This window comes from Diospyros lotus, chromosome 10, assembly GCF_014633365.1.
Source record: "Diospyros lotus cultivar Yz01 chromosome 10, ASM1463336v1, whole genome shotgun sequence".
Taxonomy (NCBI): Eukaryota; Viridiplantae; Streptophyta; class Magnoliopsida; order Ericales; family Ebenaceae; genus Diospyros; species Diospyros lotus.
In genome coordinates this window covers 29,296,304-29,310,792 of record NC_068347.1, presented here as the reverse complement: position 1 = coordinate 29,310,792, position 14,489 = coordinate 29,296,304, and the positions used below count along the sequence as shown (strand labels likewise).

At 34.7% G+C, this 14,489-nt stretch overlaps 1 protein-coding gene across 2 annotated transcripts in view; it reads right to left on the bottom strand.

The window, feature by feature from the left end:
- The window catches only part of LOC127811425 (probable acyl-CoA dehydrogenase IBR3), a 35,360-nt gene extending 30,453 nt beyond the window's left edge, over nt 1-4,907 (bottom strand). Inside the window, exons 1-5 of one of the 2 annotated variants that reach the window (XM_052351284.1) lie at nt 4,813-4,907; nt 4,568-4,692; nt 2,412-2,546; nt 2,136-2,276; nt 1,850-1,981 (exon numbers count right to left, since the gene is read on the bottom strand). In XM_052351284.1, coding sequence (XP_052207244.1) covers nt 1,850-1,981; nt 2,136-2,276; nt 2,412-2,546; nt 4,568-4,678 — 519 coding nt within the window. In that variant the 5' untranslated portion in view covers nt 4,679-4,692; nt 4,813-4,907. Of the gene's footprint in view, nt 1-1,849; nt 1,982-2,135; nt 2,277-2,411; nt 2,547-4,567; nt 4,777-4,812 lie in introns of those variants that run through there. The other variant, XM_052351286.1, reaches the window with a different exon arrangement.
- Nucleotides 4,908-14,489: the final 9,582 nt, after the last annotated feature.

Here is a 14,489-nt window from a genome sequence, read left to right as displayed (position 1 = left end):
CACTGAGGAAAGCAAGAGCAGTCGCTGGACATACGAACAGCAACTCGCTGGAGCAGGGATGCCGTGGCGCCAGAGAAGAAGTCCAAACAGTGGAGACGTGAAGCCGGGATCAAAGAGTTGTGGGTTTGTCACTCACTGTGGTCGCACAGAACGAGCGACACGAGGAAGTTGAGGAAGCAACGACAGACGAAAAAGTTTCTGGGTTGAGGGTGCTGGTTGAACAGAAGCAGCAGTACCTCCTCGATCAGAGATGAGGCGACTAAGGCAAACAGGGAAAAACCATAGAACGGATGGCAGTGGCATTGGAAGCCGACAGGGAAGAACTGACAGAGAAAGAACTGAAGGTCAATAGGGAAGAACCCTAGGAATGGCGATTAAGCACTAGCGATGAAGGCCAGAGAATGGCTATGAAGGCCTGCGAAACAGAGGGTCTTGGAAAAGGACGGCAATGAAGGCTGGAGAAATGAAACTCCCTAGGAAACAAATGTCAGATCCGAAGGATCTGGCAAGGGTGAGATTGAGAATTTGGGGAAACCTTGGAGGGAAGAATTGAATGAAGAGAGGGAAAGGGTAAGAAGGAGGGAGAGAGAGAGAAGAGAGAGAAAATAACAGAAAGTTAGAGGGAAAAGATCAATTCATTAGCATGATGACCCCCATCCTCTGCTATGGCTTATTTATAGCCTAGCCATACAATATTCTGGAGTGTACAACCCGGAATAGCATAACTGCCATAACCACTATGTACAAACAATAATAGCAGGAAAATAACACAATTACAGTACTACCCCTAGGAATGTGCCAACGAAATGCTTTGATACCATGTAAACAAAGCTATAATTACTTTTTTGTATGTACATTGTAGGGCCAATCACCCTATATATACAAGTAGAGAATTACAAAGTAGGAAAGATTACAAGAAGGAAAGTATGAGGAAAGGAAACCTAATCAAATCTGTACAAAAATCATCCGATAATTATAGAAAAATTCCCACAATCAATCTCCTGTGATTGGGCTGAATCTGGTGGGATTGATTCTCCAACATCGTGGTTTGACTAAATATTTGATCTGGCATGCAGCTTTTAGTTGATAAAATATGTGATAAAGAACACCGTTTTCCAGTTAAATCAGAATAAAATATTTGCAAAAGTGGACCAGATGTTGGCTCAGATGGAGTAAAATAACCCAAGACTTGGGGAAAATCTCAATTTCAGGAGCAAAATAGTTTGTCTGGAGTCTGACAGAAAAATAGAAACTAACAAAATAGAGCCTCTCCTAAAAATTAACAATTGAAGCTTTGAAAAGGAAATAAAGGCTTTGGTATGCCAAATAAAAACCAAATTCTTCAAGCTAAAGAACTTGTATTCACATGATCACATTATAAAGATGAATTTCACCAAAAGAAATGTTGTAACATATAGTATATTATAGAAAAAATAACAGCAAGTATAAGTAAGGCCAGAGATTTTAGTTATCAAATTTTTATATGCTTCATCCAGGACAATGTGCTGCATGTGCTAGTAGCATGCACAACTAATTGATTAGCACCAATACTTCAAAGAACCATTTCCTACCTCTAAGACCTGCATTCAACCTGCCTGAGACAGAATTTTGTCTCCAGCATCTCAAACTCTATATTTGCATGTCCAAATTGAGGACCTTTAGGCAATGTGTCCTGTAATGTAGTAAAATATAAGTGGAATCTTGTTGAACGTTTGGCTCAACAAACACTTGTGATCAACTACTACAAGCCATCAGTCACATTCACATTTTAACTTCTAAGAACACAATTTACTCAAGATTCTGCTCAACAATATAAGCCCTCCAAATTTACTCAGAGAATTGCACATACCTGACGCTTGCAGTAGTTGTCTCGACGTCCATATTTTCCTAGACCAATGCGATCCACATCAACAGAATGCAGAGAAGCTAATGCTTTTGCAGTTGCATGATATATAGCACTCCTCCTGTGAGGTGCCAAATCCTGATAAAACTCATGAGTACCATTTAAGACATGAAAATGCCACTAAAACAGCTGCATGCTTCATGATCCATATCTATTCATGAACAAGGGCTTGAAATATCCATTAGCTATAAAATTTGGTAATTGAGATAAGGTGACAGTTAAAAGTTCATACAGGCAGAGAAGGATCTATATATATGCGTCCTTCCAAGTATTCCATGATGTAAAATGGAGTTCCAATTACAGATGAATCAGCACACAAGCAGAAGACTTTGGGCACTGGAACAAGAGTATGAGAGCATAATGCCTGTAAAACCTATCAAAAGAAAAAATAGAATTGTGATCATCAAGAAATGCAACTTCCATATACAAATAGCATAGTGTTAACTAACACATCTTTACAGATCAACAATGCATTTATATCTAGAAGATCCACTTATTCAGTTCTCACTTGAAATTCTCTCTCCACGGCATGAGCAGATTCAAGCAATTTCCCTGGGGGCTTCTTCCTCAGCACATATAGCTTGATCAATGCACCCGCTCGAACTTCCATGAGAAACGTAGGATTTGATTGACCATGCCCAAACTGAGAAACAGTAAACTCAAGCCAAGGAAAATGAGAGAGGACAACATTGAACAAGTGGAGACCACTAACAAGGGAAAAGTAGTAAGATAAAATTCTGTTACGATTTTAGCAAGGAAAATCTGATGATTATTTCTGATTCACTGCCTCGATATATATACAGTTAGGAGGAGCACTACCCCACTTCCTTAAAATAAGGAAGCACTTAGCTAACCATTTAAATCACTCACTAAGCCCATAACTTAGCCCACTACTAAGTAAATAAAACTGAAAAAACACATCATCAGCAATTACATGAAACAAATAACAATAATTTACGAATAACATAAATCTATAAAATTTATCTATTATTCTCGACAAATTCAAATGTTGTGGCTTCACACTCAACCAAGCTCCAGCTGGTCATTGAGAAAAATAAGAAAAAGGGGAAGCAAGTAAACTTTGAATGCAATGCCCTCTCTATTCTCTCAGACTTGATGAAGCTCTGTTTTTTGCCAATAAAATCTAGAGAATGGAAAAGAAAATAATTCTCCACTATGCTTGCAGCTTGGACTGCTCAAGAAAGAGGAAAATGGAAGGAAAAACAAAATAATGTAAACCAATTCATTTTGACTGGATTATCAAATCAAAAGGTCAAACTTTGGACATATATCTCACATTGTTATTAAATTTGGACCAGTCAGCAAATCAGCCAGAATACTGGTTCAACTAGTGATTCACCCATTCAAAACATATATAGCCTAAAAGTATAATAATGTCACCATTCAAGTTACTGAATATATGATTGGCAATTATTGAACATTTAGAAAAATATTAAAATAACATAAAAGCATGAATCAATAATGAAATGTTTTATCACAACTCAATCTCATATCGGTAATCTAAGGGAATACCTTAGGTATATTACTTGATCCCATGAACTCATAAATCAGATTTAGTTTAACACTTTGAGATGAGGACTTGTGGTATTGCAAGTGGTATTAGAGCCAACCCAAAACTAGTACTAAGTGAATGTGAGTCAATAAATTGTTTTTGAGATTGGTTTGGGTCAGATTGAGATATGAATTTTTAGTCAAGCGAGGACACCAAGAAATAAAGGAAGATGAGTTTGTCACAACCCAATCCATATTAGTAGTCTATTAGAGAAGTCTTGGGTAGGTATATTCATTCCATGGTTTCATGAACCCATAAGTCACCTTTAGCTACCATTTTTGGTTGAGAACTCGTGGTGTTACAAGCTTAATGGCTACATGAATTATAGGTCTCCAATCATTTCTACGTACAGTCTTATCTTGTATAAGTCCCTTAGAATTCATATCATACGTGGTATTACAAGCTCAAGTTTCATAATTAAGACTAATTACAAACACAAAAGACTAACTAAGATGTTCAAATCTCTTCATCACAATGCATAGAAATAAAGTTAGATACAAACTACTGATGATGGAGGCAAAGCTACGGCTAAACGGAGAAGGCTTTTTGCTCTTTTTTTTTTCTTTGGTTCTTTTACAAAGACTAATTTGCCCCTCTGTTGAAGAAAAAAGTTCTTTAACAACTATGGGTTATCCAATGCTTCGTATAAAAATTAACATTGGCCAGTTTATTTAGTTTTACCGAATCACAAAAAGCGGTCGGTTTTGACCTGCTCATACACATTTACAATATTTTAGCCGAACTAGCCAGGCTTGGTAACTAGGTCTAGACAGGCTTGGTAACTAGGTCATGGTCTAACCAATCCAACCGACTAATCCAGTCCGACGTTCATAATTACAATATCTACACCTATTTAATCAAAATAACTTACAAAAAGAAAATTAAAGTTAAATCCAACTACAATTCCTTCTTTTTCCGTAATTCCAAACTGATCCAACCGCTGTGTATCAAAACCTCAATAATCCGAAAAAAAAAAAAAACAAAGGCTAACAGCAGCTCTGAGTTATTCAAAACAACTAACAAATTTCCATTTTCCCTACAATTTCTTCTCAGGAACCAAACAACAAACAGATGGGAAGGAGAAATCAGACCTTTGAGAGTGAGAAATCCGAGGGAGAGAGAGGGAAACCCTCGATGTTGGCGGAGCAGTAGCCAAGCAAGGCCGGGCAATCCAGCCCCCCATCAGCACCAAGGCTCGCCATTCCCAGCTCGCTGTCTATCGATTTCGAGAGAGAGAGAGAGAGAAAGACAGAGGTTTGAACAGATCAAATTGTGACAATTATGTATGAATATAATATTATATCGGTCGAGTATATTCCCAGCCGCTTCGACGTACATCTCTTATCTGTATATTTTTCTTGATTTCTTCTTCTTCTTCTTCTTCTTCTTCTTCTTCCCCTGTTGACAGCGGATCCAATGATGACTTACACTTAATTGTCCCGTATACTGTGGATTTAGCTCTCGAAGCGGATTGAAATTAATAAATTAAATTGAGGGTTACATCGAATCAAATTAATTAATTAAATTTAATAAATCAAACTAATCGATAATTAAAAAATTAAATATAAACTATTTAAATCAAATCGACCAAATAATTAAACAAACACAAAAAAATCGATCAAAACTAAACTAATCGGTAGACGGAACAGCTGGAAAACTAAACAAAAAATAGCAAAAAGTTGTAAGAAACTGTAAAGATACTATTTCGATATTGAAAATTCATGTTTCTTGGTCCAAATGTGAAATCGTTCATCTCGGACGCCCCCACACTCAGTCCGACAGGACTTGAAGGAGGGTTAATCATGGTGACTCAGCCGGATGCAGTGGCTAGACCCGAGCTCATCACGCACAAAGAACCCCCTCATTTTAGAGAAAGGTACTCCTACACTACCGCTTGCGAGACTCGATCCTTGGTCTTGGTCCAAAATTCACTACGAAAAACTCTTTGTGTCCTCCTTCTTGACCAACTGGACTGTCCATGTGGGCAAAATTCATGTTTCTTACTTTATCAAAAGATTGTTAACGTTGGGTGCAACCACAAGATAGCAAAATTAAATTATGTTTTTGAAAGAACTGTAACCACGTGCATCTAAATATTGGGGAGAAATTAAGAAATCAAATACACATGTAAATTCATAATGAAAAAATAAAAAAGAAATCAAGTAATCAACTTTATAATTATATAAAAACAATTTGACATGGATAAATTAATTTAATATATATACGAAGAAATAGAATTACGTTCAATCACATATTAGTAACAGTTTGCAAATGTTTTGTGAAGAAAATACAAGTATTTGGACCCAAAATAAAAATCCTACTTTGGTATAGTTAAAAAGTGTCAACAATGAAACCAACACACATACACTCACCGTGTGATTAACAAACATATAACTCTAAAAATCTTTTTATATATAAAAGTATAATAGTATAAAAAAAAAAAAAATCTCTCAAAAACTTACATTAATAGTTTGCATGTAATGCTTATTGCATTAATAATTTGTATTAATAATTTAAAATTTTTAATTACTTTGAAATAATAAATATTAATTATAATAAAATTGATAATGAATTTTAAATACATGAGTTTTTCAATGCTAATCATGGGTTTTTTAATACATTATTATGTGAATGTTAAATATTTAATTAATCCATCAATCAATTAAAAATAAATACTATTTATGAAGAATATGAATAGACACTTAAAGTATTAATTAAGTCACAAAAAATTGTCATTAAATAAAATTTTATATTTATATAATATAATAATATATAATATCTTTATATATATAAAAGTAAAATAGTCTGGAAAAAAAAATTCCCCCAGAACTTGCATTAATAATTTGCATTCAGTAATTTAAATTTTCTAATTACTTTGAAATAAAAAGTACTAATTACTGTAAAATTAATAATAGATTTTAAATATATGACTTTTTCAATACTAATCATGGGTTTTCCAATACATTATTATTTGAATATTAAATATTTAATTAATCTGTTAATTAATAAAAAATATTATTTATGAGGAATATTAATAGACACTTAAAGTATTACTTAAGTCATAAAAAATTATCCATTAAATAAAATACTATCTTTATATAATACTAGTGGATCACCCATGCGATGCATGGATATCGTAAAAAAAAAAAAAAAAATTGTCAAAGTGAAAGTTATATAATTTAGTAATTATAATAAATAAAAATCACAATAAAGAAGTAAAGAATAAATAAAATAATCTTATTATAATCATGAAAATACAACAAAAAAAATTACAGATTTTGAAATATTTCCTTATATACATTCAAGGGTAGGTGAACAATTAAAAGCATGTAACTCTATCCTGAAACCATGTAAACAATAAACCTAAATTAACATGTAATACAATAAGCAATGCGTAAAAAATATAAAAATTATACAATAACATGAAAAAAAAATAAATGATAATCTATTTCTTTATTCTAAAACATGCATTCAAGGGTAGACTTTTTTTTTTAGATTTTCACGTGTATTTGTCTCGTATGTGCATATCACACGAACCCTCAAGACCTAATTTTTCTTAGTTGCATTCACATCACTCATTTGACAGAATAGTTGTGCTATGTTACACCAAAATACCAAATTAGGTAAAAACAATGTAGTTAAAATTTACTAAATAAAAGTAAAGAAGAAGATAAAATTTGAAAAGAATAATCGAGAAAGGAGATAAGAGGAAATGGAAAGGTTGAACGGAAATGGAGAGGAAGAAAAGAGAGAGATATTTACTTTCTTTTATTAATTTCTCTTCCTTCAAATTCTCCTATTTCTCTCAATTTATCAAATCACATGCCACCATTAAGTTTCTCTTTTTTCCCACGCTTTGTCACACAATTTGAATCTTCCTCACTTAATATAATTTTCAAAACACAAATTTAATTTGTATTTAATTTCTCCAAGTTCAACATATAGCACATATTCAGAGTAGACTAATGGGAAAAAAGAGAATTAAATAAATGACAATAATAAATTAAATTAAACACTAAAATTATGACATTTAAAATTATAAAAAATAAATTTAAATTAATTAAATTGTTTGTAAAATAAAGATAATTTAAATAATCAATTAATTATATAAATAATAATAATCAAAATTTCAAAATTAATTATCCATATATGACTTTACATATTTCTCCTAACAATAATTACCACATTTAAAACAGGTCAAATTTTTAAGGAAGTGAAAAAAAAAAAGTTAAAAAATAAAATTATAACATTTAAGTTATATATAAAATTATAATATTTAAAATTATAAGAAAATTAATTTAAAATAATTAAACTATATATAAAATAAAGATAATTTAAACAATCAATTAATTATATAAATGATAATAATCAAATTTTCAAAATTGATTATCCACGACTTTATATATTTCTCCTGACAATCAATTACCACAATTAAAACAGGTCAAATGATAATAATCAAATATTCAAAATTGATTATCCATACATGACTTTACATATTTCTTTTGATAATTAATTACTATATTTAAGACAAATCAAATTTTTAAGAAAGTAACAAAAAATAAAATAAAGTTAAAAAATAAAATTATAACATTTAAGTTATATATAAAATTATAAAAAAATAAATTTAAATTAGTTAAACTATATAAAATAAAGATAATTTAAATAATTAATTAATTATATAAATGATAATAATTAAATTTTCAAAATTAATTATACATACATGACTTTACATATTTTTCCTAACAATCAATTACCACATTTAAGATATATATCACATTTTTAAGAAATCAACAAACAAAAATAAAATTAAAAAATAAAATTATAACATTTAAGTTATATATAAAATTATAACATTTAAAATTATAAAAAAATAAATTTAAATTAATTAAACTATATATAAATAAAAATAAAATAAAAAATTTACTTGACAGTTAGTATTCGACAATGTTACCTAATATTTCAAGATTTCTCCCAATTTAAAAAAGTCTCATTTTTCTGTAATTTATTTCAATTAAAATTTTATGCTAATATTTAAAAATTAATAATATGTATAAATTAATAATATTTATCTTACCTCTTCATATACTAGCATGCTTACACATTCTCTAAATACTATTCAGCTATGAAAAAAATCATTTACATGTTCCAAGAACTATATGTTTTTCACAAATCTAGAATTAATTAATGACTTATAAAAATTCCATTTCGGGTAAACAAAAAAAATTTAAAAAATATAATAAAATATCAAAATAGTAATTAGAAATGGGCGGGAAAAATTTGACGGTTGTTTTGTTATAATATATATATATAGATAATAATATATAATATCTTTATATATATAAAAGTATGATAGTTTGCAAAATAATTTTTTTTATCCAAAACTTGCATTAATTACTAAAAATAGCAGTAACTAAATGCTTATGTTTTCTAATAAATTAAATAATGTAATTAAATTAAAAAATCAAGCATGGTTTCGAATATTATTTATAATATTTATTTATAACTTAATTTTAAACTCAACTAGTTCTTAATCCGTGCGATACACGGGATACAATATCCAACAAAAATATATATAAAATAATAGTTCAAAATATAAAATGTACGTTACAACAAATTTAATATACTATATGAATTAGTGAAGAAACAATAATTTTATTTCATTATAATTAAAGTAAATTTTGGAAGATTTCTTTCTATACAATATTTGTGGTCGAAATTGTTTGTTCACCCTCTTTATCACATATTAGCATTTTCAACCCACTGCATCTTGTAACTCTTGATATTGCAACGTACAGTTGCCCATTTATCTACTCGAAGAATTAACATTTAAACCATCATTAACTATATTAGACTGTTGTTTAATGTGTCTAAGATATATATCCGGCAAGGCCAAGAAAACTCCAAATCTCCGTCACTGTCATCGATCTCGGCCAATCCATTACGGCTCTAGTCTTTTTCGGGTCTACTGAGATACCCTCTCCTGAGACCACATGTCCCAAGAAAACAACTCGGGTCTACCAAAACTCACATTTCGAAAACTTGGCATATAACTGCTCTTCTCTGAGCTTCTGCAGAACCACGCTCAGATGCACCTCGTGTGTCTCAGGGTTCGGTGAGTAAATTAGGATGTCGTCAATGAAAACTATGACAAAAGAATCCAAATATTCCTTGAATACCCTATTCATCAGATCCATGAACACTGCAGGTGCATTGGTCAGCCCAAATGGCATGACCACAAACTCATAATGGCCGTAACGTGTACGAAATGCGGTCTTTGCAATATCCTCATCTCTGACTCGCACCTGATGATAACCTGACCGCAAATCTATCTTGGAAAACATCGATGCACCACGCAACTGATTCAGTAAATCATCCACACGGGGTAGGGGGTACTTATTCTTGATTGTTACCTGATTAAGCTACCGGTAGTCTATACACAGTCGCATAAACCCATCTTTCTTACGCACAAATAATACTGGAGCCCCCCATGGCGATGTGCTCGGTCGAATAAACCCCATCTCTAAAAGATCTTGTAACTGCACATTGAGTTCTTTTAATTCAATGGCAGCCATACGGTAAGGAGTCTTGGAAATAGACTGCGTACCTGGTATCAGATCGACTGCAAAATCAATCTCCCGGTGCGGTGGTAGTCCCGACAACTCATCTGGGAACACATCTAGAAAGCCTCGCACCACAGGATAGGCAGCCAACTCCTTCTTCTCCCCAGCTATCACAGTCACAAATGCAAAATAGGCTTCACACCCACATCGTATAAGTCTCTCGGCGTGCATAACCGATATCATCGGTGTAGTCACCACTGGCTTCACACCCCGGTATGTAACAACTGGTCTCCCCGGATGCTCAAATGAAATTACCTTCCGACGACAATCAACCCGAGCATAGTGTCGAGAGAGCCAATCCATACCCAACAGTAAGTCAAAATCCTGGATCGCCAAAACAACAAGATCCCCCACAAATACCTGGTCGTAAATCCCTATCTCGCAATCCCTGACCATCTCACTCCCCAACAACACCGTCCCTCCCGGTGTCGAAATAGATAAATCATATGATAAGGGGTTACACGGGATTGGGATCTTATGCAACAAATGAAGTGCTATGAAAGAGTGGGTAGAACCTGTATCAAATAAAGCACGTACATCGTGGCCATGAAAAGAAAGTATACATTGTACCATATCACTGCCCTCAGCTGCCTCGGCGGTTGACACTGCAAACGCCTTCCCTACTGTAAGTCAACAAACTCGAACACCTTCTGCTCTCTGACCCAAGCCGGTATATAAGTCTCATTGAACGCCGCGACAAACTGTGCCCATGTCGGGCCCCCATCACCATATCGTTGTCTGGTGGTCTCCCACCATCGCTCGGCGTCTCCTGGCAACAGGAAGGTTCCCAATCGAACTCTATGGGCCTCTGCACAGCCTATAGATCGTAGATGCTTCTCTACAGCCTAGCCAATCCTCAGCCACCGTCGCATCAGAGCCTCCACTAAACTCTGGTGGTCGCAGGGCCATAAAATCTCTTAGCACTGTAGCACCTGAACCGTCCCTTGCTCCCGACGTACCTGAATGCGACGCCTGGGCCGTAGCGGTCCTATCATCATGTCTGCCCTCCTGTCGCAACTGAGATGCTGCCAGTACATCTACAGCTCGTAAAATACCCGCTAATGTCTCCTGCATATCTGGTGGCCCTGGCTGTCTCTACTCTCCCGCACCTGTAGCCTGGACCTCCGGAGTAGGAACAAGGTGCCCTCTACCTCGTGACGGCGGTCTACCACGACCTCGCCCACGTCGTGCGTCCATGATACCTATACAACCAGAATTAATTAGAACGCATTTCGAAATAACAGACACGTCCTAACACTCTAACTCTACCTAACAGCCTTGGTGTACAGTTACTTGTCCCCCAAATTGACTTAATGACGCTCTGATACCAACATTGTAAGCACCCCCGCCCGGATATCCCAATCACCCGGTCTATCCGAACGAGTGCGCTCACAGAAGGGAAGAGGAATAGATAAAAGACAAAAATACCCTGGCATGCATAAATAAGAAATTTAACAGCGGAAGCAAAACGGTAAACATGCATGCCCACAAGCACCCCGCTGATACAGCGGTCATGGAGTATATAAAAAAAAAATACATACAGACCCTGTGCCAACAATAGGAGGTACAAATGACAACCTGGCACAGTCAAAAATAAAAGACGACGACTCTAGCAAAACATCAGAGATGACGGGGGCAGCTAACTGTACACCTTACCAACGCGGCCGGCTGCTAAGTGGAACGATCCTCGCCCTCGGCCTTTGCTTTACCCTTACCTGGAATGATGGAAAGCAAGGTGAGTCGCAAGACTCAGCAAGTTTATAAGAAATGAAAGGCTATAAATAAAAGAAGAAACCATCCCAAACATAGCCCCACAAGTACACACAAGTCATGAGACGCTACAACACAATAGTGCAGTATAGTAAGAGCACATACCGGTCCTTGGGGCCCACACAAGACACCTGGCACCCAAGTCCCATACCAACCTGCCGCTGCCCTGAAAGGCAACAATATCCTCAACAAACCTGTGCGCACTGTCCCGGGGCGGTACTCCCGTCACCCGTATCCACGTCGGTACTCTCGACAACCGAGCCATAGGCTCCCTCGGAACGGTACTCCCGTCCGAGAACTAAATACTATCAGTAGCCATGCAATGCACATAAAATGCAATGGCGTAGTGAGCATCAACGTGATACCAGGCGCCCATACATCCAAGCATCAGGCTATGCTCCGCCCATATAGTAAGCCACACACGATGCATATGCCCGTGCTGGATGCATCATAATCAAGCTAAAATGCCCGTGACCAAGCATAACCAAATCATGTTAATCCCAACATGCAGCCCGTACCCATGTGCACATCAAGCCATGCAACGAGAATAAAATATAAGCAGGCATGCTATAATCACATAACGGCTAAGCAAGTTAGCAGTGCCTGGCACCGGTCAACGGTCAGTGGGTAGGAGAGACTCGCCGGCGGCCTAAGGTAGTCCGTACGACAGTCACTCCGTCACCGAACCGTCGATCCTAGCCCCCACTGCACAACCGCTCCAGCCAGAAAATAACCAAAAATCCAATTAATACCCGAACCGTTAAGAACCTAGCCCCGGGTGTGTATGGCATCATTCCCAACAGGCAGGGGGGTGGTACAAACCCCCGTAGGCAACCAACGAATAAAACCCACGAGATCCATTTAATAAATTAAATCTTAAACTAACCGTTTAAAACTTCATATTTAATTAATAGCCGAAACAAACGAAGGGAGGTCCAATAAATTGCCAACGAAAGAAACGACGAGATAAGTAAGGAGAACTTGCCTTAACAGAGATATCCTTGGGCTTGTTGGGTCCAAAAGCAGTAAAAATTATACAAACTACAATATCCCAATTATTTGCCAAAATTAATAAAATTGGACGCAAAACGAAATTCTGACCGTACAGAATATTAATTACTAGCTGCTCTACATACCTGGATAATTAAATCAGGGATTAAACGGAGTTTAATCCAATTTTTAAAGCCCCAAAATCTCAAATTTACGTCGCGAGCTCGCTGCCATTTTCTGCAATTTTCCTTACTGCTTGCTGTTCAAATTCACGCCCGAAATCGGGCTAAATTACGGCAAAAAATGAGTGGGGAGGGAGGCGCCACGTGGCAGCACGCGGCAGGCCGCTGGGGGAGGCCACCGCCTCCTTCGAAACGACGCCGTTTTGACGCCTATGGCTGAATTAAATCAGCCAAAATATTCCCCTCCTCGCGCGCAGCCCCCGCGATTCGATCCCTCATCCGCCGCCTCGCGCGCGAACCGCCCGCGCCCACGCTCGCATCTAACCTATATAGGTTTTAAGTTATATTTAATGTGACTTTTGGCCTCTTCCGCGATTCACGCCAGCACCCCTAAACTTTCATTATATACACAAACATCCGCTATAATAATTACAGAAATGCCCAGAACTTTCTAAAAATCACACAAATTAATTTATTTTATTTTTTTTTTCTTTTTCCAGAAATTCCTAAATAACAAAATTAATTTATCTTAATTTCTTATTTCCTTAAAATCACATAAGTAAATTTTATTAAATCACAATAAATTATTTTAATATTTCTTTTAATTTAAATTACCCCAAAATTAAATTAAATTGGCATTTACGGGGCGTTACAAGCTGCCTTGGGCTGGCCAGGGCAGATCAAGTGTAAATCCGCCCCTGAAATTGAATAAATTATTATTGAATAATTTATTTTTTGATACATTGAAACTTGTTGTATTCAATAAATTGAATGTAGATACATTCAATAATATTTATCTGCTTGAAGAATTAATGTTAAAACCATCATTAACCATATTTATCTATTGTTTAATGTGTCTAAGATATATTTTTTTATTTTTTAATTCTTAAATATTTATTTGTTGTATTCAATAAATTAAATAATTTATTTTTTGATGTATTGGAACTGTTATATTCCATAAATTGAATAATTCATTTTTTGATGCATTGGAATCTGCTGTATTCAATAAATTGAATAAATCATTATTGAATAATTCATTTTTTGGTGCGTTGGAATCCGCTGTATTCAATAAATTGAATGTAGACACATTCGATAATATTTATCTGCTTGAATAATTAACGTTTAAACCATAATTAACCATATTTATCTGTTGTTTAATGTGTCTAAGATATATTTTTTTATTTTTAATTCCTAAATATTTATCTGCTATATTCAATAAATTGAATAATTTATTTTTTATTGCATTGGAACTGTTGTATTCAATAAATTGAATAATTCATTTTTTGATATATTATAACCTGTTGTATTCAATAAATTGAATAAATCATTATTGAATAATTCATTTTTTGTTGCATTGGAACCTGTTATATTCAATAAATTGAATGTAGGCATATTCGGTAATATTTATCTACTTAAAAAATTAACGTTGAAACCATCATTAACCATATTTA